Source organism: Micropterus salmoides, unplaced genomic scaffold (assembly GCF_014851395.1).
Source record: "Micropterus salmoides isolate LMB-PRFRI ecotype aquatic unplaced genomic scaffold, ASM1485139v1 Ms_hic_scaffold_23, whole genome shotgun sequence".
In the NCBI taxonomy this organism is placed as follows: Eukaryota; Metazoa; Chordata; class Actinopteri; order Centrarchiformes; family Centrarchidae; genus Micropterus; species Micropterus salmoides.
The window spans coordinates 12,071,690-12,098,506 of NW_024041484.1; the positions used below are offsets into that span (position 1 = coordinate 12,071,690).

A 26,817-nucleotide genomic window follows, 5' to 3' on the forward strand; every position below is an offset into this window, starting at 1 on the left:
TTGTAGTATAACAGGCAGGGAGTCAAGTTTAAACATGGCATTTGCGTCATAGTCTTGCTGTAGGTGAGGTAATGAATCATTCAACTGTTGTAAGTGATCATTATCTCATTTTATGTAAAGTAGTGGAAGCAGGGTAGTTTTAGAGGATGAGGAAATTGTTGTATGGACGCTTAAGATGTAAGAGTGGGAAGAACTATTCCAGCAAGCTGTTTGGTGGATAAGGGGAAGGCTAAATAATGTTTCTTCTTTTCACAGCCAGAGATAGATCTTAGCCTCATTGAATTGATGAGAGATAAACATGGGGAAAATGATAAAATCTTCATTCATCCATCAGAAGGAATTATCTCGGTTATTTACATATTTGTACAGATGGTTCTAAAAACCCTACAATGAGTGTATATGTGTGTATGCGAAAACAGATGCGTATGGATGATGGCCATGATTATTGCTTTGCAATAGTTAGAGGAGGTCAGGCCAGTTAGAGTGGCAATTGCATCTGATTCACATGCACCTTTAATGAGTTTAAAATGTTGCATCTGTGGGAGTAGAGAGGGTTTCTTGTTTGAAATACTACATTATTCAGGTGTTATGTCATTATTCAGAATTCACCAAACATGTTTGTCAGTTAGGTTTGTGTAGGTCCCTGCAGCAAGACAGATGTTAAAGACTGGGAGTAATCACATTAATCTAAATATTAGAAAGTCAGAAGCTAAACTGGTGATTATGAGACAAATCTTAAAGATTTGGCCGAATGAATGGGACAAAGAAAGAAAAGGAAGATACCTGTTTTAAAAATGATCCATATGTTGGGAATGCAGGGTGGAGGATGAAATAGGAAAGAGGAGGAGGATTATAAAAAGAAAAAGGAATGGTCATACTGGTCTAAACAAATCTTGTGATTTGAAGGCATATTAAAAGATATTGTGGAGAGGAAGAAACAGTGGACCATGCTTTATTGTATTGCCAGAAGTATGACTCAGAGAGAGTCTTAAAGAATGCACTTAGAGAGAAAGGAGAGTAAAATATCAGTAATATTCTAAAACAAATCTTCACTTGACAAGGGTTGGAAAATCCTTCTAGAGTATTAAGGATCAACGAGACTAATGAATAGCCTTTCATTTCAGAATTATTATAATTATTTGTTTACATATTAATTATAATATTATATATTAATAATTATTTGTTTTTATTTAATTGTTTCTATTTTTGTTTGTATTTCTTTATGTTTTGTACACGTTTTAGAGAGAGGAGAGATCATTAGTCCACACTATAGACTGTGGTGCACAGTCAAGGTCAGTAGGTGGCGGTAATGCACCCAAGAGCTGTTAGCCAACCGCCAATAATGTCAGAAGAAGCAGCAGAAGCAGAATCTTGCTGTTTTGTGCCATGGATGTTTTGTAAGGATCACAGTCTGTAGTGCGGACACTTTGCTCTCAAGTTGCTGTCTTGACGTTCACGTCTGACAACTGCAGAAAGGCTCCGTAAGTTCTCTGGAGAAATGGCGACAACAGTGAAACTGAACACCGGTGCACAAATTCCCATTGTGGGTCTGGGGACATGGAAGGTAGGGTTTATTTTTATCTACACGGTTAACATCTAAGTTGTTGAGTGAGCTAACGTTAGCTGCCAGCAGAAAGGCTGGATGTTAATAAGTCTTTAAAACCAGCTAACTTTCCTAGTCATACCTTCCGATATAATATAACCAAATAAATTCGCAATTAATTACGTTTTTACTTGTAACTTAAATGTGGGCTGACACTTGGCACAACCATAACCCACAGTCCGGGCTAATGCACTCCCTACATCAGGTTTCTACGCACGTGACGGTCGTGTGCAAGTATGCTGGGTCAAGTTTTTCTGCAACTTGCAGGACAGACTTCTCTTTTTATTAAGTGTTAACATAGACTGTATATAAAAGAGTGTAACTCAAGAAAGTCACAATAACCCTAGTTCAAGTGTTGCTGTTGACACCAACAGTTAACTTATGTGTCTTATCCTGCTTGCTTTGCTTTTCCATACAGCCACTTTGCTTTCATTTAAAACAGTCACCTGGAAAGCCTGAGATTTTGTGTACTTTAACCTTAGCAACATTATAGTCTATAGGTTTTTGGAAAGGCTGCTGTTTAATATATCTATTAGTATAATTCTTGGTAATAAAATAGGTGGGGTGATTAGTAAATACAGACTTTGTTGTCCACCAAGAGAGAATTTAACCAGACATGCACATTAGGTGTGATGAATTGGTGTTTGTCTCAGGGTGCTGCACTCTCACTGTCAATTCCTCCTAAACAGTTTGCATCAAATGCAGAGGACAAACCACCCAACGAGGCGATTAAAGTAGCCTATTACTTAATTAACCTTCTTTCAGCCAAACAGTCAGGACAAGTGCAAAGGACACGTTTCCCCAAGGAAATGGTAGGAAGTGTCGTCTAAAAAAATTTAAGACTTAGGCCAGATAAGAAAGCTTGAACTTTTACCAACATTTTTATTATCAACAGAAATAGACACCAATTAGAATACAAATGTTTCACTGAAGCGGATCAGAGATCGATGCAAAATACAGCCCCGAGTTGACATGAAACCATGTAATAACTGACTTTCAACTCCTTTTGGACCTCCTTTTATAGCTCTGTTTCTTGGCATCACATACTCTCTTGGCTCTCTTTTCTGCTGATCTGGAACTGGGAAAGTCCCAGATTTTTGCGTCCCTCAGCCGCCACCACGACCACCGCTTTCCATTCTTTCAGCTTTTGGTGGATTTTTATCACTTTTATTTCACTGTCTTGGATGTCTCTCTTTTCTCATTGCTTTCCAACCTTTCAGTGGATATGACTGTTTTTGACTTCACTGCTCCCCCTCTCTGTGTCCTAGGCATGCCCTCTGCTGATGATACTATTTCAACCATAACCTATGCTCTGTGCTAGAAACGGGGCATTCTTACTGTGATGGAATATATTGATGTATGTTTTGTAACACAATTTTCACAAAATCTGCTTCTACATTTTCCTTTGCTGGTGTTTTTAGTGCTGTGTGTCTACCTCTGCCAAAGCTCACATTCTTGCTTACACGCACGTGCTACTGCTGAGCCTCGGCAGTTAGATACAGAAAGGAGCACATACACAGAACTATAGAGTTTTAACACTGTGATCCTGACTTTATACTATAATTAAGATAAAAATAACACTTTAAATGATGAGAATGTAGACCACCATTGCTCTAACAGTTAATAATAACAATTTAGGCTATAATGCTTAAAATTATACACGACAGAAGGAAGTGCACTAGGGGATAAGATGAGCAATTAAAACTTTCTTTTTAGACAAAAGGCAATAGTTTTTGCACAATTGGGTTACACTGTAGCAGAGTATAGCAAAACATGAGCCACTGTGTGTACTGATGCCATATAAATAAGTATTTTCCTTGGGTGTTCTGGCACAGTGATACACAGATCAATGGTTCTCCAAATGGGATCTGGGGACCCCCAGGAATCCTTCAGGTGGTTCCAGGGGGTCCCCAGCAAAAAGACAAAAGTGTAATTTTAAAAAAGCATGGCACCTTTTAAAACTTAATAATAGTAACCATAATTCTTTTAATTCTACAATTCCTTCCATAAGTAACACAGTGACTGAATGTTTTGGTCATGGGTTTTATAGACTTACTGTAAAAGCAATCTAAATCTAAAAGCAAAAATCAGATGCAATGTTTCCCCCAGGATTTTCTGCAGGGGAGGTAGTATAACCCCCCAAATGTACTGGCAGTGCGGAGCGGGTGTGTTACTGATAGGAGGTGTCATCAAAGACGTGGTTCACTAATTTTTACCTGTTTAGTAAGAAAGAAGTTTAAGAAAATGTTACAAATTGAATCAATATCATTGAACTTGAATGATAGGAGAAACACTGTGTTACAACCCAGCTCGTTAGGGTAGGGCAGTAACAAGGTATTTGGGTTAAATTAAGGTGGTAAGGACAACTGAAATCAGGTTGAGTCGAAGTTTAATTAAATGAGTTGTCTCCAAAAAAAAAAACACAACAAAAGGAGGCTATGTAGGTACTGACAAAAAAACACTTAACAAAAGGAGATCAGTACCTACATGCTGTACAGGAATGTAGTGTAACCAAACAAACAATTTTCCCCCTTAAAGGGTGCCACTCACACTCTAGTTCACAAAGGTTTTTACTGACAAGAGTCACTTAAGCCGGCAACCAACAAACAGATCAGATTTAAACACTCAAGACATTCACAGGGGTACACAACCAACAACAAGGCGAACTGATCACTGGCTCACAGTCGCCTCGAAGTGCAGGAACACAAACTATTTGTAGGCCAGCTGGTGTTGATTGGTGAGTTCTGGTTGGCAGGTTCGGTAGGATCCTCGGCCACACCAATCAGACGCCAGCAAACAGCAACCAGGAAGTGGGTGGTTCCAGGTCCAGGGGAACCAATCCTCAACAGGTGCTTGCCGTGGGGATTTGCATACAGCTCAGAGAAATCCAAAACACAACTACTCTAAGGCAGCCAGCGGCGGCCGTAACACTCCCCCCCTTAAATTACAAGCCCCCGTGGCTTGGCAATAAATCTACTAACTTAACTAATCTCTACAGTCTCGACAAAGCATCAGCTAGCACATTTTCAGACCCCTTCTTATGTCGGATGTCGAGGTTGAAGTCCTGAACCACCAGTGCCCATCGCATGAGTCGCTGGTTGTGGTTAAACATGCGAGACAGAAAAACAAGGGGATTATGATCAGTGAACACAACAACAGGCAGAGGAGTAGACCCAACATAGACCTCAAAGTGCTGTAGTGCTAACAACAGAGCAAGGGCTTCCTTTTCAATGGTGGAATAATTTATCTGGTGTCGGTTGAACTTGCGGGAAAAGTAAGCAACAGGATGGTCAAAACCATCCTCCCCTTCCTGTAACAGGACAGCACCAGCGCCCACTGCACTGGCGTCTACCTCAAGCTTTTTGGGCAAAGACTCACATGACAGGAACTGGTTATGCAACAACTTAAGCGGCCCACGGGGTGTGTGGCCAAAAACAAGCTGTGCAGGACTAAAGCCAATAGACTCCTGCACAGCATCACCAGCCGCAAATAGGACAAAGGGAACTCCCTCGTCCCACTGTTTCTCTGTCTCCACACAGTATTTTCTGAGCATCGACTTTAGCGTCTGATGCCAGCGTTCTAAAGCTCCTTGCGACTGGGGGTGATACGCCGAGGACACAATGTGATGCACACTCAAACTCTTGAGTACCTGTCTGAAGAGACCAGACTTAATATTAGAGCCCTGGTCGGTCTGGATCACCCGCGGCAATCCAAACGTAGAGAAGAACTTCAGTAAAACTTTTACTATGGCAGTAGCGGTTATCGACCGGAGCGGAATAGCCTCTGGGTAACGAGTGGCGGCGCACATAATAGTCAATAAGTACTGATTACCACTTTTAGTTCGAGGTAGAGGGCCAACACAGTCAATAATCACCCGCTCAAAGGGCTCTGCTATCACAGGAATGGGATTTAAAGGCGCGGGGGGGACAGTCTGATTAGGTTTCCCGACAACCTGACACACATGGCACGCACGGCAGTGTTTAGAAACATCAGACTTTAGACCTGGCCAATAGAAATGACGGAGGATGGCTTGGTATGTTTTGGTTATGCCCAAATGTCCTGCCCACTTACTCTCATGTGCCACTGACAACACCTGTTGGCGGCATCCGGCAGGAACAACTATCTGATAAACAGAGTCACAGTCAGAATCACCAGTTACGAAGGAAGACCATTTACGTAACAGCATCTCACCATCCATAACATATGCTACTTTCTCACCCCTTGCTTTGTCATTACTCACCACCTTGGAAAAGCACCCTTTTAGGGTCGGGTCTGCTTTCTGCATCTGGCTCAAGCACGCTCGGTTGACTGGAAATGCCGCTTCTCCAGCGGATGGCAGTTCGGGGCCAGCCGGGGGCCTTTGATTAGCAGACTCGTCCTGGGTTGGTAATACGGAGCTCTCAACCTCTTTCTCGCTTTCTGTGTCACCTGAAAAAAGTGACAGGAACAAACTGTCACGCAATGATGCTTCATAGTCATCGGGGCTAATGTCATGGGAGCGTGCGCGAGTTACAGCGCATGCAGGAAACACATTCGGGGGGGTCTGATCTGAGGTCTGGATCCCATCACACTGAGGGCGATCCAGAACTTCTAATGTGGGAGTTACCTTACCTCCCGCAATATCGTTCCCCATCAGGAGCATGATACCGGGGATTGGCAGTTCAGTACAAACCGCTACTGGGAAGAAACCAGTAGCCAGGGAGGACTGAATATGGACGCGGTGCACTGGTCGTGGCACGTAACCCATCTCAACTCCCCTAAGGACAGAACTGTAGTGACAGGCAGAGCTATCAGAGAAAGGCAAAACTGAAGAAAGGATTACAGATTGCGAACATGCAGTCTCTCTCAAAGCACATATTGGGTGTTTATCAGCTGACTCTCCAGTCAGTGACACAAAGGCATCAAACATGAATGGCTTAAAACAGTCATCAATTTTCTGGTCAGACAAGTAAGTGTTCACCCCACGATCTGCTTTAATCAGTCCTACCCCTTTTGGTTGAACAGAGCGTGAGGACTGCTCTCTGCGTTTTAGTGTCAAGCAATTTGCAATGACATGGCCAACTTGGTGACAGTAATAGCACTCCCGTTCCTCTTTAAGCCCACGTGGTTTTGATGGTCTAGGAGGAGAAGGGAGATGCGAAACAGCAGAGACTGGAGGAAAAACAGACTTATGAGTTAACACATACTCATCTGCCAGGACAGCAGCAGCAGAAAGTGTGCTCACTTTCTGTTCATTCAAGTATACAACAATACGCTCGGATAAACAGTTCTTGAAATCCTCTAGCAGGATCAGTTCTCTCAAGGCATTGACGTCATTTACCTTACATGTTGTGCACCATTTATCAAATAGAGTTCCCTTCTCACGGGCAAACTCAACATAGGTCTGAGTAGAGGTTTTCTTGTGACCTCGAAACTTCTGTCGGTACGCTTCAGGCACAAGTTCATAGGCATGTAAGATAGCTGTCTTAACGATTTCGTAATCTAAGCTATCTTTAACGGGGAGTGCGGCCATGGCATCCTGCGCTTTACCATGCATTTTACACTGAAGCAGAAGTGTCCATACTTCACGTGGCCATTGTAAGGCAGCCGCAATCCTTTCAAATACATTGAAATAGGAGTCAACTTCATTATTCCGAAATACAGGTACCATAGCCAAATGCTTACTGATATCAAACGCTACGTTGGGGAAGCTGGTGGAAGTGGTGGAAGGTGGTGACATACCTGAGCCTCTAGGAGCACTCCGTCCTGTATCAGAAGTCTCCAGCTCGAGCTGTCTCAGTCTCACTGCCCTCTCAGTCTCAGCTTGCAGTTCAATCTTCCTCATTTCCAACTGGAGCTGGAGCTGGGCTTGCGCCTCCCGCTCATGAGCTTCCAACTGCAGCCGAGCCAGGCGGACCTTTAACCTGGCCTCAGTATGGCCAGCACTGCTCGATGGGGAAGGGTCATACTTAGGCAGAGTAAACGGGGTCTTTGCTCGCTCCCCTGCCTTGTAGACTTTCCCAGAGCCTGAGGGCGTCTCAGTACTCGGGCCACCCCCGGCTTCTGCTGAGGAACTGGGGAGAGACACAGACTCCAACTGCTCTGCTATACTAATCACACCTTGTTCCTCCAATCCACCAATCACCCGTTCCCTAATTTCTTTTTTAAGCATGGACCTGATAACGGGGATGTTGAAGTGAGTCGCTATCTCTACCAAATCATCCTTTCTACATCTGTGTATTTGTTCAAGAGTAGGATGTGTTACAAATTTTTCTAAACTAAATTTTTCTGCCATCGTGCTCAGTAACCAGCAGGACTCCCCGAGGCAGTCACTTACCTACTAGTCAAAAAAGGAGCTCAACAAACTCTCAAACAATTAAACTTTGACAGTCCAGATTCCAATATCCAGCGACAATTACCAAATACACAATTTTTATTTAAATCCCGGACGAGCCCCCACTTTTGTTACAACCCAGCTCGTTAGGGTAGGGCAGTAACAAGGTATTTGGGTTAAATTAAGGTGGTAAGGACAACTGAAATCAGGTTGAGTCGAAGTTTAATTAAATGAGTTGTCTCCAAAAAAAAAAAACACAACAAAAGGAGGCTATGTAGGTACTGACAAAAAAAACACTTAACAAAAGGAGATCAGTACCTACATGCTGTACAGGAATGTAGTGTAACCAAACAAACAATTTTCCCCCTTAAAGGGTGCCACTCACACTCTAGTTCACAAAGGTTTTTACTGACAAGAGTCACTTAAGCCGGCAACCAACAAACAGATCAGATTTAAACACTCAAGACATTCACAGGGGTACACAACCAACAACAAGGCGAACTGATCACTGGCTCACAGTCGCCTCGAAGTGCAGGAACACAAACTATTTGTAGGCCAGCTGGTGTTGATTGGTGAGTTCTGGTTGGCAGGTTCGGTAGGATCCTCGGCCACACCAATCAGACGCCAGCAAACAGCAACCAGGAAGTGGGTGGTTCCAGGTCCAGGGGAACCAATCCTCGACAGGTGCTTGCCGTGGGGATTTGCATACAGCTCAGAGAAATCCAAAACACAACTACTCTAAGGCAGCCAGCGGCGGCCGTAACAACTGAGATGGGAGACCCTTGGGACCAAATCTTATCAGATGGGGTTCGTGGTCTAATTTGTGTCAGTTTAAGGGTCCCTGATGTGAAAAAGTTTGAGAACCACTGCTCTAGATGATAGGAGACACAGAGTTGCTGCTATGCTATTCTGTAACCAGTGTTAGTGAGTAGTAGTTACACTTATTATTATGTATACCACAATAACTAATCATCCCTGTCTGTTAGTCTCCCCCTGGCAAAGTCACAGAGGCGGTGAAAGCAGCCATCTCAGCGGGTTACCGGCACATCGATGGAGCATATGCCTACGAGAACGAGGCAGAGGTGGGAGCAGGTGTTCATTCCATGATCAAGGATGGCGTGGTCAAGAGGGAGGATCTTTTCATTGTTAGCAAGGTGAGATGTGCATGGCCTTATTATTTATTATTATTTAAGTACTTTTTGCTTGGCCGCGCGGGTGCCGTCGTGCTGTTGCGGTAGGCTACATTGGCTTTGTTTTACACGGACAGACTGTAACATACAGAGTGGTTGTTTCTTTTATCTTAAAATAATCCCTTTCTTCTTTGTCCCTCGCTATTTTCTCTCTCTTCCTCCACTTTGCAAACAGTGCCATCATAATCACGTCGTCTTAACTCGATCACAGCGTAACATAATGTGCGATAGTAATAATTGTCCATGTGAAACAGAGCGCTCTATAGTTATATGGATTAAACAAAGCATCAATGCAAAGAATTTGTGTCAATGCTTTTTAGTAATCGAATTTATCGATAAATTGTTTCAGTCCTAATCTAAACAGTTTTAATGCTGGATCCCTCAGCGAGCGTGGTAGCTCATTGACTTGCCTCTCCTTTCATTTCATAGCTCTGGTGCATTTTCCATCAGAAGTCACTGGTGAGGCAAGCGTGTGAGAAGACTCTCAGTGATCTTAAACTGGACTACCTAGACCTCTATCTAGTGCACTGGCCTATGGGTTTCAAGGTAGGCACACTCTTGTCTTGTCAGCAATGTGTGACTGAAAAATGTGTTCTCTTGATGTCGTTGGCATTTCTCATTGTGTCTGTGAGCAGGTCCCTTATGTAGAAGATTCAGATTAATTCTTTATTACTATGCTATCTGCACATCTATTTTTGTATTAAGTTTTATATAGAAGTGAGCCTCCATATTCTCAAATTCATAGTTATCCTGTGGTCATGTTACAGGCTGGCAATGAGTTTTTTCCTTTGGACAGCGCAGGAGAGACAATCAGTGATGATACCCACTTCCTTGAGACATGGGAGGTAAGTTAAAACAGACAACCCACTCACTTTTGACAGATGTAAGATTCAAATAGGAACTCTCTTAGAGTAACTAATCACGCCCAGGAAAATACAGGAAAATACAGAAAAATATAAGTGGAATTCATTTTTACAGAATCATCTTGAGTGTCATTATGTACCTGACTAGTGGGTGTAATGTTCAACCCACCGGCCAATTTATGTGGTTTATGTTGTACAAACACTCAACAGTGTTACAGGATCCAAGTAGAATATGCAAACTTTGACTCACTATGATCTGAACATAGATGGCAAGAAGGACTTGTTCACCTGGGGACTTGAACCGTAGAACTTCGTATCCCCAAAGTAGGTGACTTACTGACTGAGCTACTGGTGAGCTTGTTTACACACCTTCTCACAAGTTGAGGCAATGACATCTCATGTCTTAGACTCGGATATTTTTGTCAGTTTAAACTTTAACTAATCTGAAAACTCTTCGGAACACTTGATATCTGCCATCTAGAGAATGTCTGTGTCAATTCTGGTAGTAGACACAAATATTTGTGGAGATATAGATGTTAATTGATTTAGCATATTCTGAAAAAATGTAGAGTGACAGAGTAAGTGCGTTTTATAGCTGGATCTTAGCTAGGAACTTTGAGACCTTAAAAGGTGATGGTGCAAGACCTGAGATGAATGATTTTCTGGCTATAGCAAGGGAGTGGAGACAAGCGGGAGCTATGGCTTTTTTAAGAGGCACAAATAGGATTTAGTATGAGCTATAGTCTCTGAACATAATCTCAGCAAAGGGCTAAGTAAATGTGTTTTTTGTGGTTCATTTTCTCAGGGGATGGAAGAGCTGGTGGATGCTGGTTTGGTCAAAGCTATTGGTGTCTCCAACTTCAACAAGGACCAGATTGAAGCCATTCTCAACAAGCCAGGCCTTAAATACAAGCCTGCCAACAACCAGGTACACTAAGTCACCTTCCAATGATAATGTTGCTCAATACACATGCGTAGAACAAAGAGATGACACATTTCACACGATACACGATAATAAGGGCCAGCTGCTGTTTAAACGCCCATATGCAGCCTTTTTAAGAATAGCATGTTTGTTTTCTTGCTGCTCAGTAGCCTCGACTCAGATACATTTAAAGATTGCTGTTCTTAAAGGGCAGGAGTCCATAATGACATTATCTGTCTCCTACTGCCAGGTCTGAGAAATAAATGTCTGGGTAATTCTTTCTGGGCCACAGCAGTTTCCCCTCAGGCTACACCAATTAGCTGAGATGACCTTGTATTTTTGCTGTTTTTTTAGAACCATCATTCACCATCAATGTCTTGTTTGGTCTGCTCTTGTAGTGTATTAAATTACGGCACAGTTTTCTTTCATCCTTGGTCACAAAACACAGAACAAGGACTCTCATATGTTGAATACGAGTGAATTTACCCCTTGAAATAACTTTGCAAAACTTCCTTTGCACAAAGCAGGAAGTAATATATTAGTAAATTGAATAATATTTTTTTAGCATAAATGTAGACACTGTGCCGTTGAAAAAGACACAACAATTAACAGTTTGAAGCGACTGTAAAACTATTGTATGAAACTCAAAATTTCATAAGCTCCTCAACATGCATGGAGGGTTTCACCCCAAATCCAGCACCCTGAGACTGTACACCAAGCGTAGCGAGGGAGGCCAAGGGCTAGTGAGTGTCAAGACCACTGTCCAGGATGAAACGACAAAGATCCAACAGTACGTCAGGAAGATGGCCCCCAAAGATGAAGGGCTTAGTGAATACCTCAGGCAGCAGAAACCCAAAACAAGGAAGATGAAGAACCTTCATGGAGGGACAAGCCGCTGTACGGCATGTACCACAGACAAATAGAAGAAGTGGCTGATATCAAGAAATCCTACCAGTGGCTGGAAAAGGCTGGACTAAAGGACAGCACAAAAGCACTAATCATGGCGGAACAAGAACAGGCACGCAGTACAAGATCAATAGAGGCTGGGGTCTAACACACCAGGCAGGACCCCAGGTGCAGACTGTGCAAGGATGCCCCTGAGAAAGTACAGCCCATAACAGCAGGGTGTAAGATGCAGGCAGGAAGTGTGTACGTGGAACGCCATAACCAGGTAGCTGGCATAGTGTACAGGAACATCTGGGCTGGAAGTCCCAAGGTCAAAATGAAAGACAAGGTAGTTGAGAATGACCGAGCTAAGATCCTGTGGGGCTTCAAGATACAGACTGACAAACTGCTAATAGCTAACCAATCAGACATTGTGTTGATCGACAAACAGCAGAAGAAGGCTGCTGTGATAGATGTGGCAATCCTAAGCGACAGCAACATCAAGAAGAAGGAACACGAGAAGCTTGAAAAATGCCAAGGGGAAAGAGGAGCTAGAAAAGAGGTGGGAAAGTAAGAGTAACAGTGGTGCCAGTGGTAATCGGAGCACTGGGGGCTGTGACCCCCAAACTGGGAGAGTGGCTACAGCATATTCCAGGTAAGACATCAGGGGTCTCTGCATGAATACTGCAGTCCTAGGAACAGCTAAGATACTGCGCAGAACCCTCAAACTCTCAGGCCTCTGGTAGAGGACCCGAGCTTGAGGTTGACGCATACCACCCCGCAACACACACACACACACACACACACACACACACACACACACACACACGTGGAAATTAACTTTTTGGTTCACCTGCCAATGGGACTGGTAAATGAGGAGAAAATCATACCGGCCAAAAAAAATTTTACCGGCCAAAATAATAACTTGCCTATCTATGTCACGTAAACATTTGTTTCAGTACTTTTAACGGAGATAATAAGGTATTCTGTCGAATACAAACTTTAAGACGACACCAGATTGAAATTTGAAGCAAAATAAATGTATTGCTATAAAATGTACTCCAACATAACAGTAAATTGTTTTATAAACTTACAAGATGCTTATTAATCATTCAACTTAAACCTCCTCATTATTTTATTTTATTTTATTTTATGCTCTGCTTTAGTCTCATTCCCCCCCCCCCCCCCTATTCATTAAACTTTCATATAAAGTTTATCACTACTATAGGCCTAATATTTATCGTAGGTTGTTTTCATTTATTAAATCTTTGTGCAAGAAAAAAAGTATACGTTGGTCTGTAATTTATTAATGCTAAGTACTAACAAAAACATAACAACCATTCATGCACAAAAATGACTGTAGGTTTTAGTTTTTACTCGCACATAATAAATCATTTTTCTGGTTCGCACGTATCTCTTTTACGGGCAAATGCATGTGAAATACTCTGTTTAGCAACGCATCATCTGTCCTGAACCTGTCGCGCTGCTTTTCTTCTTTTTCTTCTTGTTTTATTTGCGGGTGCTGTGAGCTGTTCTACATGCTGTCACTGGCTTTAACAGAGGGGAACGGAGCAAACAGTGGGCATAAATAAACGAGAGATTTACGGGGAGATATTTTAACAGGGGGATACGGACAGAACAGTAAAATACGGGAGAATAGGGTTGACAGGTATGCACGTTGTAGTGGTAACTAGCTAGCTAAATGCGGAAAACACTCCAGGTACTCCAAGCAAATCCCCTAACGCCCACCCCCTTACATATGTACACCAATCAGACACAAGTAACCTGAAATGAACATAAACAACAAACAATGAACGCCCCTAATCAGTGTGTTATACGATTTTAGATCCCTTGCTGCACTGGGGACAAATTTAAGTGCGACACACGACAAAAACCAAAGCTGTTAGGTACCGTCAAAAAGCTATTGGCGATATCGTACCGAATAGTTTACCCTCCAATGTGGCGGGTAGCCTTCCAACATTTGGCCGCCAAACGCAATATCTACCCGCATTTGGCGCTTGGCGGGTGTTAATTTCCACCCCTGCGCGCATACACACACGCGCACACACACACACACACACACACACACACACACACACACACACACACACACACACACACACACACACACACACACACACACACAGGAAGAAGAAGTGTAAACTGTGATCTGATTTTGTCACAACAATAGACAAACACAGTCTGCTAAAACTAAGACCACACAAGCAATTATATATTTTCATGGTTTTATTGAACACACCATGTAAACATACAGGGTGCAGGGTTGAAAAAGTATGTGAACCCTTGAATTTAATAATTTATTGACCCCCCTTTTAGCAGCAATAACCTCAACTAGACATTTCTTGTAGTTGCCGATCAGACCTGAAAAACGGTCAGGAGAATTTTGGACCATTCCTCTTTACATCAGTGTTTCAGTTCAGCAATATTCTTGGGATGTCTGGTGTGTGTGCTCTTTTGAGGTCATGCCACAGCATCTCAATTGCATTGAGGTCAGGACTCTTTGACTGGGCCGTTCCAGAAGCTGTATTTTCTTCTGCTGAAGCCATGCTGTTGTTAATTTACTTCTGTGCTTTGGGTCATTGTCCTGTTGCATCATCCATCTTCTGTTGAGCTTCAATTAGCGGACAGATGGCCTTACATTCTCCTGCAAACTTTCTTGAAAAACTTTTAAATTAATTTTTCCGTCAATGATGGAAACCCTTCCAGGTCCTGAGGCAGCGAAGCAGCCCCAAACTATGATTCCCCCTCCACCATACTTCACAGATGGGATGAGGTTTGATGTTGGTGTGCTGTGCCTTTTCCCTCGACACACAGGGTTGTGTTCCTTCCAGACAGCTCAACTTTGGATTTATCTGTCCACAGAATATTTTGTCAGTAGTGCTGTGGAACATCCAGGTGCTCTTTTTTTCAAATTCCAGACACGCAGCAATGTTTTTTTTTTTTTGTCAATTTGTCTTATCGTGGACTAATAAACATCATGGCTTTTAGAGATACTTTTATGACTTTTATATTTCCAGCTTCATGCAAGGCAACAATTCTGAACCTTATGTCTTCTGGGAGTTCTTTTGTTCGAGGCATGGTTCACATCAGGCAATGTTTCATGAGAATTGCGAAAAGTTTTTATATGGCAGGGTAGCTCTAACTAACACCTCAAGTCTTGTCTCATTGAGCTGACTCGAATTAGCTCAAGTCATTAGCCTAGGGGTTCACATATTTTTTTCCACCCTGCATTGTGAGTGTTTACACGGTGTGTTCAATAAAAACATATTGTTTGTGTGGTAGGCTATTAGTTTAAGCAAACTGTGTTTGTCTATTGTTGTGACTTAGATGAAGATGGATCACATTTGTGACCAATTTATGCAAAAATCCAAGTAATTCCAAAGGGTTTTTCTTACGACTGTATGTGTTACTGAACACAAAGTACTACTGAACTTTATATCGCTCAAAGCAACAAAATCTTGTGTTATTAGGCTATGCAGTAGTTTGAAAAGCATGGTCAGAGTATATTTCACTTTGTATTTATTTCATGTGGTTTATGCATCTCTCTGTGATTTCTGCAATACATCACAAGAGTTGTGTGTTTGTGCCACTAGGTGGAGTGCCATCCATACCTGACACAGGAGAAGCTGATCAACTACTGCCATTCTCAGGGCATCTCAGTGACGGCTTACAGCCCCTTGGGCTCCCCTGACAGACCCTGGTCAGTTAGTATGGCAATAATAGTTGTGTCAAAATAACATGAGAAATTACTTTTTATCATCCTGCTGCTACAAAGTGGGTCATATTTGGTTGAATACAGATTCAGTATTTGTCAACACCATTATGTCTCATATCCCTTTTTATTGTTTGGACTTATGGCTGTTGTTCCTCCTTGTCTATGTAGTTTGTCTGTGTGTGGCATGATTTAAACATTAGTAATTACATTTTTTGACCAATACATCTTTGATTTGTTCAGAGAATTTGCCTTGAAAAGCCACATATAAAGGTGTTGATGGTTAGACCTGTTTCACAGCTGCCCACCTTTTGTAGCAGTGGTTAATTGTGGCCAATTTAATTCAGAGTTGGCCTTTTTCTGAGGTATTTCCATTATTTTGTCTACCTTTTGATTGTCTTGATTTGAATATTGCAATGTGTATGAGTCATTTTTAAATAATACTGTATGATGTATTTTACATTGCAGGGCTACACCTGAAGACCCCTCACTGCTGGATGATCCTAACATTAAAGCCATTGCTCAGAAGCACAAGAAGACACCTGCTCAGGTACAGTACTCTGACTAGAACATAATAAATGAAACTGAATTAAATAAACGTTGAAATAGTTATTGTGCGCACACAAAAAAATTAATTTGATCATTGTCATGTGAATATCTTTCGTATGGCCCTTACTGTTACTATATTTAAAGTTATGATCTCTGATCAAATTCACTTTAATTCACTTTTTTCTTCCCTGCCAGGTCCTGATCCGCTTCCACGTCCAGAGGAACGTGATCGTGATCCCCAAGTCGATCACAGCTCAGCGCATTCAAGAGAATTTCCAGGTAATTAGCTGAGAAATTGTTCAAATATTTTCTAGGTTTAGCCCTCGATTTGCTTCACTTACATTTTGGCTTGTGCATGAAGACAGTCATTTAAATCTTTGCAGGTGTTTGACTTTGAACTAACCCAGGAGGAAATGAAGACTATATTAGGATTCAACAGGAACTGGAGAGTCTGTCCTATGCAATGGTGAGATCATATATTGTACTTTTGTTTTCTTTTTTTTGTAACTTTAAGAAGATGTCATGTGTTAGGCATCTTTTTAAAAATGTTTCTTTTTCTTTATTTTCTCTCCGTAGGAGCACAAAGCACAAGGACTATCCATTCCATGCTGAATTCTGAAAATGAAAAACGCAGATTTTCCACAGGTTTACATTGGGAGCTGGAGTTTGCTCCTCTACCCTCTTGACTGCTCGCTTTCCTGTTCTTCTGAGCAGTTTTCAATGCTAGTGTGGCCTTGCATCAGATTTTTATTTTCCTGTTACATTTCTCAAAAGAAACAATGACTTATTTTATTACCTGTTTTGTCTCCATAAAAAACATTGTGACCAGTTGTACACATCCTCCAAAGAACTTTTTAAAACCAACACTCCTTATTTGGTGATTTTCATGTTTCTTTACTTGAACACAATTTTATTTACTTTTTCGCAGTCTTTGTCAGTGTGACATTCAGTTACTGATAAACCAAAATGTGTGCCACAAGCAGTACAATACAATTTTCTTAAAGTACCAGTTTTAAGAACAGAATAAGCAATTCCCAAAAGAATTGATGTTAGCGTTTTATTTGTAGTTTTACATGCTTGTGATATCACATGTAAGAGGGAAAAATACCTACAGTGTAGATAAACTAAATGTATTTGTCAAAATGAGTTTTTCACAGCACCAATATGATACATCCAGAGATGTGTCATAAACAAAACACTTGTCGTGTGACTTAACCCTGTTTTTTTTCAGTTTGTGACCATGTTTATTTTTACTGTTTGAGCAGATGCATTACTGCCTTAGCACTTATCTCTGAAAGGGGAACATATTATCTCGACTTGTTTTGGGACGACAAAGTCCTTCCTACCCTTTCTTATGAGTCATGTTACAGCACTTAATAATCATGTGAATTAACCCTGTTACCAAACAGTTGCTTTCTCTTCCCCTGCTGTTTTGCAAAGCACTGAAAATAAAGTCCTGTGGAAGAAAATAAAAATAACTTGCACATTTCCTACATAGTGAAAAGGCTGCTTAGGCAGGTGACAGTGCCTCTTAATGACAACTATGGGTCAGAAAAGCTAATTGTGAGACTCAGGGGGAATGAATGAGCTGCTGTGCATAGGTACACACATATGCATATAGGCGCAGTTAACTGTATTGTGATATGTAATGCTAAATTGGTCATTTCTAGCTAGGGAAATTAAATGTAGCTTTTGAGTTTCTTACTAGTTAGTTTAAAAATAATATAATGAGTGAAATCATGAGAAACAGCTGTGTCCTCTACTGACCCTATGAGCCTTCTATAACAGCGATTGAGGTGAGCATATCTACCTTTATCTGGTAAGTATGAAATGTAGCAGTGAGTTTTTATTACCCTTCTGTAGGGAAGGAAATTGAGGCTGCTGACAAAGACAATCAATCCCAGGTGTTTTGTGATTATTCAGACTCTTGATAAGCACCTTAGTCAGGTAGAATGTTGTCTGATGAGTTAGTATTCTGTATTCAGGGGAAATCTTTGTGTTTTGATGCCCTGTAGAGAAAAAGAAGAGGAACACACTTTACTTGAGGTTTGTTAGTAATGATGATGTGTCCAGTTTAACCTGGCCTAGAGCCTACAAGAATTCAGTTGGATCTGCTTCTGCCTGTTTTCGTTATATCTCTCCATTTTTCCCTTGTCTCCTATTATCTTCCTGTCTTCTCACCATTCTAGTCCAAATGCTCTCCAATTCTTGTTCAAACTTAGGATGGTCTTCATGTCTTCTTCACTCAACTCAAAATCAAACAACTGAAAGAGAAAGAGCAGCATGTGATCAGAATTTTTACCAAATGCTAAAACCTAAATTCCTCCTCCTCCTCCTCCTCCTCCTCCTCCTCCTCCTCCAAAAAAGAAACATTTAAAACCTTTGCATAAAAGGGAGTATCTCTTAAAAGTGTGATGATTCAACCTCAAATTATTTTATCTTTTAACTTCTCACAACTATCTAACTAATCTAGATTTAGTTGAGAAGTATCCCATATGAGTAGCCTACATTAAAGTAGTAGAACAGACTAAAACTAAAGTAATTTGCTTAAGTAAGTTTTAAGGGGAGTATACCTGGAAGTTTTCCTTGATTCGATGGGGCGTCACTGACTTTGCAATGACAATCACATTCCTCTGGATGTGGAACCTCATGAGGACCTGATGGTGAAACCATTCATAAGTGCAAAAATGTATTTTGACAGTTATTCTGGCATCTCACTGAAATCTCTGCATGACTACAATTTTGGTGGATCACCACACAATACAGTTTCAGAATCTGTTACGTGTTAATTTGTGCCGTACACATGTGCTGCTGCACTGGTATGTGATCTTTTAATTAGGTACCTAATATTTACATTTACATGTAAATGCTGACGCTTTTATCCAAGGTGACTCATGTCAGAGGCATGTGTCTTATCCACTGCACCTTCACCGCCCCCATAATATGAGGCATCATGCATAAAAGCTTAAAACTGTGCTGTTACTATGAGAATGTAATCCGGTAAGAGTTCATTGTAAGTGTTTCCTTACCAATAGCCTAATAATTTTATGGCCTAATTTTCAAAAACAAGTAGATGTTTTTGTTTCTTACCTGCGCTGGAGTCTTTTTGTACTTGTTAGCAATGGCCTTGATCCTGGGTTCCTCCAGCAGAGAGGGCTCATCATGTGAAGCCCTTTTGGAAATAAGAACAGAAAGGAACGAGTGACTGTTAGCATTCTTGAAGATGCAAACACTTTTCCGCGAGTACTGTATGCAACTGCCGGTGGCACTGCCTCTCACCAGGGTCTGTCGGGGGAGCCCAGGGCACCGTAAGCTGTTACTGAGATGCCCTTTGAGTGGCAATAGTTGATCAGCTTCTCCTGGGTCAAGTACGGGTGGCACTCAATCTAGAGAAACACCAAAATGCTTCAGCTTTTATTTTCTTTCTACATTATGTTGTGGAATAACAATCATGTTTTGTACCTGGTTGTTGGCAGGCTTGTACTTGAGGCCTGGTTTGTTAAGAATGGCTTCAATCTGGTCTTTGTTGAAGTTGGAGACACCGATTGCCTTGACCAACCCAGCATCCACCAGCTTTTCCATAGCCTGAGAGACACATTGCACACTGGTGTTAATGTATGTTGTTTTGCCGCCTATTTATGATTTAAGCTGCCAGTAAGTCAATTGGACTATCACTGGGTCACTTAAATTACCTCCCAAGTGTCCAAGAAGTTGCTGCCATCAGAAATTACTTGATTGTGCTCATCACAAGGAAAAAGCTCATCCCCTGGCTGCAGCAGAAAAAATAAAAATGTCAAAACATGTATTATTTCTGATAGAGATACAGTATAGTATATTTAGTGTATTTAAAATGGGCATATCATGCAACTATAATTTTCTGATGTCAACTTTGCTTAGACAGGAGATATAGGCTAAAGGTTGAGCTTGACCAGAATCCTTGATGCTGGTAATTTTACCAACAGGCAGGCTTTTTGTTCTCTATGGCCAGGAAAGGAAAATGGTATCCACACCTTGGTTCCCATTGGGAAATGCATGAGATAAAGATCCAGGTAATCCAGTTTTAGGTCACTGAGTGTCTTCTCACAGGCTCCCCTCACCAGAGATGGGATGTGGAAGGTGCACCATAACTATGACAAACAAACAGGGGTTTTAATAAACATAGCGTACCTGATGGTTTACGTGGGTCCAATAAGCTGAAGGTGGGGATTGCTGGTACTCTGGCGGTGAAACTGTAGTATTGGCAGGTCAAATGATACACTATCTCCCAGAGCAACAAAGATGTGGTGCTCATTGTAAGTACTAAAGTACATGTGATGAATTACAGGAGTCACATTGGTTTCCAGACACAGTGTCGGATCCCCCTGTGCTCCCTGAACTTCTGACAAACAATTTGTGCACATGCACTAAAGAGCCAAACAGGGAAAACGGCCTTAGAGCAAAACTGTGTAAAATTAGGTTCATTGTCTTTGGATGTATATTGTACCTTGCTGACAATGAATAGGTCCTCCCTTTTTACCACTCCTTGGTCAATCATTGCACGAATCCCAGCCCCAACTTCTTCCTCATTCTGGTACACATAAGCACCATCGATATGCTTGTAGCCAGCACTTATTGCAACCTTAACAGCCTCTGTGACCTTTCCTGGGTCTGCCTGTAGAGGTAGGGTGATTAAAAAAAACAAAAACAGGGCAATTGGTGATATGAATACACATCAATACAGTGAGTAAAATATGTGTTGTGGCAGTGATTGGGTTTTGTGTGTTCTAGCCTCATATCAGCAAATGGCTATTTTCTATTTAGAAAATATGAAATGGTAAGAAATGAATGCAAAGTGCATGCTGTAATTGCTGGTATCTTTAGTTTAACTGCTACTGAATCAGTGGTTCTCAAACGTTTTCTGTCACGCCCCCCTTTACATTCCAGAAAGGTCCGTGACCCACCAGCCCAGCACATCTGGATGTAACTTTTTTATCAATAATTAACAACACAGGTGACTAAATAAACAAGATTCAGGTCAGCAATATGGCCTTGCTAGCATCACAGCACTTTTGTTTGTTTATGTCACCACATAAATTATATTCATGCAAACTTTGGTCCGCTCAAGATTCACGACCCCCCTGAATGTCCCACTGTACTAAACACATCTGTTCAGGCAGAGGTCCATGTTCATCAGTATGTTAATGATTAAACTCCTTATCCTTAACAAGTTTATTGTAGATGTGCAGATTAGATGTACCTTTTGAAGCTAGTTTGCAGGTACAGTGGATTCAGGGCAGTGAATTCATACATACATAGACGAAACAGATCATATAGACCATAGAAACCCTGAAATATTAATAAGTACTGAGAGAAAAGGAGTAGAGACAAAGTCCATGCATCTCTTTTCTAGTATAAAATGTTCACTCTTACCCTCCATGTTCCCAGGCCCACAATAGGCGTCTTTGCTCCACTGTTGAGTGTAACTGAAGGAATCATATTTCAGCAGGATTTATCAACAAGCAGCCATGCATGCAAGCAGACTCTTACAGCAAATAAAGTCAGAGGAGAGACAGCCTTGTGTAGTAAAGTCAGTGAGAGGTGGAGTTAAACGGCAGATAGGAAGTGTGCTTGGGTTTGATTGGTCATGCCTGCCTTTCATGTCATGGACCCAGGAGAGAGGCTACAGGGGGAAGAATGACTCAGCACAAATGATGTGGTTAAATGCAAGATTTGTAGTGTATAACATTAAATCTGTGCAAGGGTTTATATAAAATTAGATTAAAATATATTAATAATATTAAATTAATTAAAACTGATGTAAATGGCCTACATAAGTACAAACGGATATGTCACATTTGGTTGATTCTTTAGGAACTTTAGCTATGAGCCTGCGGTGTAGCCTGTATGACATCAGAATTTTTATATACATTTATATACTTTTGCCAGCTTTACCACTTTTAAAAACATGAACACGATCAGCCATCATCGAAAGTGCAGCATTGTGGACATTTATTAATCAGCTATAGATTGAGATTAGCTAATTACAGTGGCGGACTCAGGCTGTCTAAGGGGCAGGGTCTGAAAGAGAAAAAAAAAAAAGGTCACCAGCTGCAGGTGGTGGGAAAATTGAACAAGGCATGATGATGCATATTCGTTAGAAATTCATGCCTTTTGAGCATCTATGTAAGCTAGCATATAGACAATCAGTATTCTTGAGCGACCCCAGAAAGGAAACTTCTGTGCAGCGTAACTTTGGCAATAGTTAATCACGAAGTTCTAGTTACACCAAACATCTATGATAAAAGCACGTCTTTCTATTTGTAACGTTACGTCTACCATAAAATTTTTTGTTTACTTGGAAATATTGAGGGCGGTACGGAGGTGCAACGGTTAGCACTGTTTTGTCCTATCTTTCTAAATTATGTTTCATTTTTTCACTTTTTCTGAAACTGCTGCAACATGCAAATATTCACACTGCAGGATCAGTAAAGTCTTATTTTATTTTAATCATGTCAGGTTCATAAACGATCTCCATCTAACCATTTCCCCCGGTTTTAGGTGCACACATGTGCATATTTATATTATATATTTATAATATATCCTTAATATAATATGAAATATTATAAACAATTCAAGTTTGGGCTGTCAGGTTACTTTTGAAACTGAATATTTAAAATAAAAATGTAATTAAAATTCTTTTTTAAAGATAAAGGACAAAAGATGTTTGCAGTTACACATTAACAAGGTCACAGTCATATTCAACCCACGTTATTTTTTTTTAATTTGATTTATGATGTGTAATATAATGTAGTTTGTACTTGGTATTTCAAATATGAGAAATTTTGCTTTCATCCTTTGTGGGTTCTCCAAGCACCTGTACTGTAACAAAAGGAACAGACGTGTATCAAAATCCAAGGGCGGCTCCTCTGTCTGCGTGAATTTGCTGTAGCCTGGAGCCGAGCATGGCTGCCCATCCCCGGTGACTCACCTGCCGTTGCCATTCACAGTCTGTAGTAGATAGAAAGCCTCAACCCTGCCTTCCAGTCTGATGAAAGTACGCTCTCTACTGGAGTTTACCTTTTCTTCTCTCAACCCCAAAGCTCACAACAACAGAGCAACAGTTGGCTGTAGGCAAATTCTTACAGTATATTTAGATGTATGATTAAGACCAATTTTTTTTTTCAAAACACAAGACATTTGCTCTTGTAACTTTTATTTCAATCATTATGCAACCAATCAACATTCAAGCCACTCTCAGCGTGCACACACACACACACACACACACACACACACACACACACACACACACACACACACACACAAAGTGCGTACATTAGACAATGACATTAACACAGCACTGTCTATGAAAGATAGGCAACATGAAGAGCAAAGGTGCTAAATATTGCACATTTTGATAAGTTCTGAAACATTTCAGACCATTCAGCTTCACTGGCAGATGGCCCCAGGTTGTTGTAACCGTCCGAACAACAAGTTACAAAACAGCTGAGAGAGTACACAAACTTTGCCTGTGGCTAAGTATACCAGCATTTGAAATGGAACTGTTCATTTCCTTTCTGAAGGTAGATGCAACTTTGTAGAAAGGAACTATGAGGTAACAGTTGATAATGGCCAACTTGCACACATCTCAGGATGTGAAGCTCCATTTTCACAGCGAAATTTGATGCTTCTATAAATCAAAATTTGTCCAGAGTACGCTAGGCTACATGAGCAATGCCTGGTTTATATTGGAGAGAGCACAATAATAGTATGGCCTAAAATGTGGTTTTAATCAATATTATTGCTGCACTGCTCTCGAAAGAAAAGTTTTTTCAAATTTTAAATGATATTTTAACCTTTGGCCATACCTGAGTCCAATAAAATGTAATCAAAAACAAAAAAGAACACACGTAAACATAATGGACCCAGAAAGCTAAATGATGGTACTGTATCTGAATCAACCTAAGACTTATATTGTGCTATGAACAATTATGTGAGTGAGTTATTGCTTGGAAGCAGCACTTTATCAGGCCAGCTTGGATATTTGTTCCTAGAGGAAATTACATACAGAAAATTACAAAATCCACACAAAACTGTTCTATATTCCACCACGTAATAAATTAGCATACAATTCCAAAACCACAACTGAAAAGCCCAGCAGGGTCCCAAGTGGTGGCCCTCCTGTAGACCGTCGTTTTCTTGCTTGTCTCAGGAGCAGTCAGTGAAGGTGGTCACCATGTTCCCCCTACGCTGGGTCACTGTCCTGCAGTGCTGCTTTCCCATGCCCTGGAATCTGCTCTCAGTCCTGGAACTGTGCGAGGTAAAGGAGAACATTTTCTCCAAGTCCTCAAACATGTCATCAAAGAGTCCTCCGCCGACACCCCCCTGCTGGAACTGTCTCCTATGTCTGTTCATAGTCTCCCGGTGGGCCTGGAAGTGGCTGTCAAAGTGTCTCTTTTGGTGGGCCTGGTTTTGGGAGTGGGAGTGAAAGTGGTGTTGGTGTCGCTGTTGCTGACCGAAAGTCTCAAAGTCTTTGAACATGTCATCAAAGTTGAAGTTGAAAGACTGGTAGTGCTGGTTAAAGTTGTAGTTGCCGCCTCCTCCTCCTCCCCCATGGCCCTCCCCTGGTGATGGGCCGTGCCCAAACTGGTCGTACTCTCGCCTCCTCTTATCATCTGATAACGTCTCGTATGCTGGTAGAGCCAAAGACACATTACATCACTCATGTGTTGGTTGCCAGGACACTGCTGCTCAAACCTTTCTGAACATTTGTAAGATTTTTAGTTTAAGCTTGAGCAATGCAGGGATGTGTTTATTATCTTTTTATTGTGAAGCAAGAGAGAGAAATGTTTTTGAACGTCCTTTTGGAGATGACCTACATATAATTTCAACAGTACATCTTCCTAACTTTAGCAGACAACAGAATTAGAGTTAGTTAGGGTTTCCAATTTAACATATATAAGAATAAATAGTTGACCTTTCCAGTGCAACACGGCCCATTAGAGAAAAACAGTGTGTGCCTGTAAATGTGTTCTGACATGCTTAGAGTCAGGCTTTTGAAACACTCTCAGCTGTCATCATAACAACATATGTCCCCTCATGATAGAAACAAGACAAGCTATTATTACTGCTAGGAATGTCTCTCAGGGAAGACGTTTGAGACATTCCGCTTGAAGACCCACTGTATCATGAAAAACTTACACAAATATACAATAGAGAACCTAACTGACATTTGTCAATTTCCTTATGACTATTCTATAAATATATTCTAATTTAAGGGTAATTTCACCTTCACATTGCTTCATGTGATATTCCGAAAACTTCTGACTGGCAAATACAGAGGAGACAGCAGCCTGTTGTACCAACTGTGTGTAAGTTCAAACAGAGCCTAGTTATAATGTAAATTAATACTCAGATGTGATTTATCCATTACTAAAATAGCAGATGCACCGTAGAGATAAGTTACAACATAACTCTAAGTAACAACTAAATGGTTAAGTAATAAAATGTCACAGAGTTATACTCACTCAGGGTAAAACTGCCCAATTTATTGATTTGGCTTTCAATATTGATGAAGCTTACTATGATGTGCTGCCATGCCAAGTAGCTCATGGTAACAATGACTATGAAAACTTTGAACCAAGGATGGTTAAAATCAAGGGCAAAAGGACTTTAACCCACCTTGGACAGCTATGACCTGGATGACTGAGAATTTTCATAGACTCGGGTAATCCTGGTGCAACCAATTTTAGTCGCTGATTTAGTTATAACTACAAGTTACTAAGCCTCTAACTTACACACAGCGGGTGCAGGCCAAGTGCAGGTGTAAATAAAAGACTAGTGAACATTGCCCAACATTATGGAATGACACAGTGACTCACTTACCCTCTGCTATTTCTCTGAACTTGGCCTCGGCGTCTGGGCCCTTGTTTCGGTCAGGGTGGTACTTCAGGGCCAGCTTATGGAAGGCCTTCTTGATCTGGCGCTCGGTGGCATCTTTGGGCACCCCCAGTATGTCGTAGTAGTCTCTCTTGGCCAGGATGAACTCCGAGATCAGCAGAATATGCACTGCAAGCAGCAGCACCGACTGTGCTGTAGTCATATTGCTTGTTTTGGCACCTTTTTGAGGCTGTGAAGAGAGCAGTTTGACAGCTCGGTTAACGACGTTTCACGATTCAAGACTTGACTGCTAACTATTCAAAGAACAGCAGGAATACAGCTTTTATGGCGTCACCAACGTTACTTTGCTAAGTTAGCTAACGTTAGTTAGTTTCAAGAGAGAGGCGTTAGACTCGAGGGAAAATGACAACTCACTGTTTTAGTGGAGAAACTCAAATCAGCTCTGCCTTCAAACAGCTTGTTAATGATACTCTGTTGTTTGCACTCAGTTGCAGATAAACCATCCACGAAAAATAATGTGAATGCGTCCTGGAAAAGACGGATTACCTGGAGACCAGGCGACAAACAGCCAGAGGACACTTCTATCAAACGCCGACAGCTCCAGCTGATGCGAAGCGAAAACTAACGATTGTTGACGAGTCACATTCCTGAGCGGTAACACCACGACTCGCAACGCTATTGGCCAGTTTCCTAACACAGTGAGTCAGATCGCGGTGATTGGTGGAAATAATGCGCACGTGGAGAAGTGGGATAGAATACAAGCAAAGCAAGAGGGTGAACTACGTACACTTCCGTATTCGCTTCGCTCTGTATCGATTGAGGTGGGAAACTTTATTAGTTATTCGGTGTGTTATTCCGAATGATTTGTGCATAAAACAGCTGA

At 41.3% G+C, this 26,817-nt stretch overlaps 3 protein-coding genes across 5 annotated transcripts; 1 reads left to right on the forward strand and 2 right to left on the reverse strand.

The window, feature by feature from the left end:
- Positions 1 to 1,359: 1,359 nt before the first annotated feature.
- akr1b1.2 (aldo-keto reductase family 1, member B1 (aldose reductase), tandem duplicate 2) lies at positions 1,360 to 17,527 on the forward strand. Of its 2 annotated transcripts, none has more exons than XM_038738875.1 (10): positions 1,360 to 1,564; positions 8,903 to 9,070; positions 9,536 to 9,652; positions 9,874 to 9,951; positions 10,775 to 10,897; positions 15,391 to 15,497; positions 15,978 to 16,059; positions 16,254 to 16,337; positions 16,442 to 16,524; positions 16,635 to 17,527. In XM_038738875.1, exons 1-10 carry the CDS (start codon positions 1,499 to 1,501, stop codon positions 16,675 to 16,677), a joined length of 951 nt encoding a protein of 316 aa, XP_038594803.1. In that variant the 5' UTR covers positions 1,360 to 1,498; the 3' UTR covers positions 16,678 to 17,527. The 2 variants fall into 2 exon arrangements, with proteins under 2 accessions (XP_038594803.1, XP_038594804.1); XM_038738876.1 differs by lacking the exon at positions 1,360 to 1,564 and adding an exon at positions 8,260 to 8,723.
- Positions 17,102 to 21,635, reverse strand: akr1b1.1 (aldo-keto reductase family 1, member B1 (aldose reductase), tandem duplicate 1). The gene is made up of 10 exons (XM_038738877.1): positions 21,468 to 21,635; positions 20,542 to 20,709; positions 20,069 to 20,185; positions 19,751 to 19,828; positions 19,521 to 19,643; positions 19,338 to 19,444; positions 19,149 to 19,230; positions 18,632 to 18,715; positions 18,240 to 18,322; positions 17,102 to 18,067 (listed from the first exon to the last, which is right to left on the reverse strand). The coding sequence occupies exons 1-10, from the start codon at positions 21,531 to 21,533 to the stop codon at positions 18,040 to 18,042; spliced, it is 936 nt and encodes a 311-aa protein (XP_038594805.1). The 5' UTR covers positions 21,534 to 21,635; the 3' UTR covers positions 17,102 to 18,039.
- Positions 21,636 to 23,233: 1,598 nt separating this feature from the next.
- Positions 23,234 to 26,621, reverse strand: LOC119918245 (dnaJ homolog subfamily B member 9-like). 2 transcript variants are annotated; one of them, XM_038738880.1, is made up of 3 exons: positions 26,481 to 26,621; positions 25,920 to 26,163; positions 23,234 to 24,727 (listed from the first exon to the last, which is right to left on the reverse strand). In XM_038738880.1, the coding sequence occupies exons 2-3, from the start codon at positions 26,134 to 26,136 to the stop codon at positions 24,243 to 24,245; spliced, it is 702 nt and encodes a 233-aa protein (XP_038594808.1). In that variant the 5' UTR covers positions 26,137 to 26,163; positions 26,481 to 26,621; the 3' UTR covers positions 23,234 to 24,242. The 2 variants fall into 2 exon arrangements, with proteins under 2 accessions (XP_038594808.1, XP_038594807.1); XM_038738879.1 differs by having other exon boundaries at positions 26,349 to 26,559.
- Positions 26,622 to 26,817: the final 196 nt, after the last annotated feature.

Coding starts and splice junctions, on each gene's coding strand:
- akr1b1.1 (XM_038738877.1), bottom strand. CDS start 21,533: ATGATTCCTTCAGTTACACTCAACAGTGGAGCAAAGACGCCTATTGTG. Junction 20,710..21,467: donor TGGGCCTGGGAACATGGAGG/GTAAGAGTGAAC, acceptor CTACCTCTACAG/GCAGACCCAGGAAAGGTCAC. Junction 19,231..19,337: donor GGCTCCCCCGACAGACCCTG/GTGAGAGGCAGT, acceptor TATTTCCAAAAG/GGCTTCACATGATGAGCCCT.
- akr1b1.2 (XM_038738875.1), top strand. CDS start 1,499: ATGGCGACAACAGTGAAACTGAACACCGGTGCACAAATTCCCATTGTG. Junction 15,498..15,977: donor GGCTCCCCTGACAGACCCTG/GTCAGTTAGTAT, acceptor TTTACATTGCAG/GGCTACACCTGAAGACCCCT. Junction 16,338..16,441: donor GCATTCAAGAGAATTTCCAG/GTAATTAGCTGA, acceptor AAATCTTTGCAG/GTGTTTGACTTTGAACTAAC.
- LOC119918245 (XM_038738880.1), bottom strand. CDS start 26,136: ATGACTACAGCACAGTCGGTGCTGCTGCTTGCAGTGCATATTCTGCTG. Junction 24,728..25,919: donor GTTCAGAGAAATAGCAGAGG/GTAAGTGAGTCA, acceptor TGGCTCTACCAG/CATACGAGACGTTATCAGAT.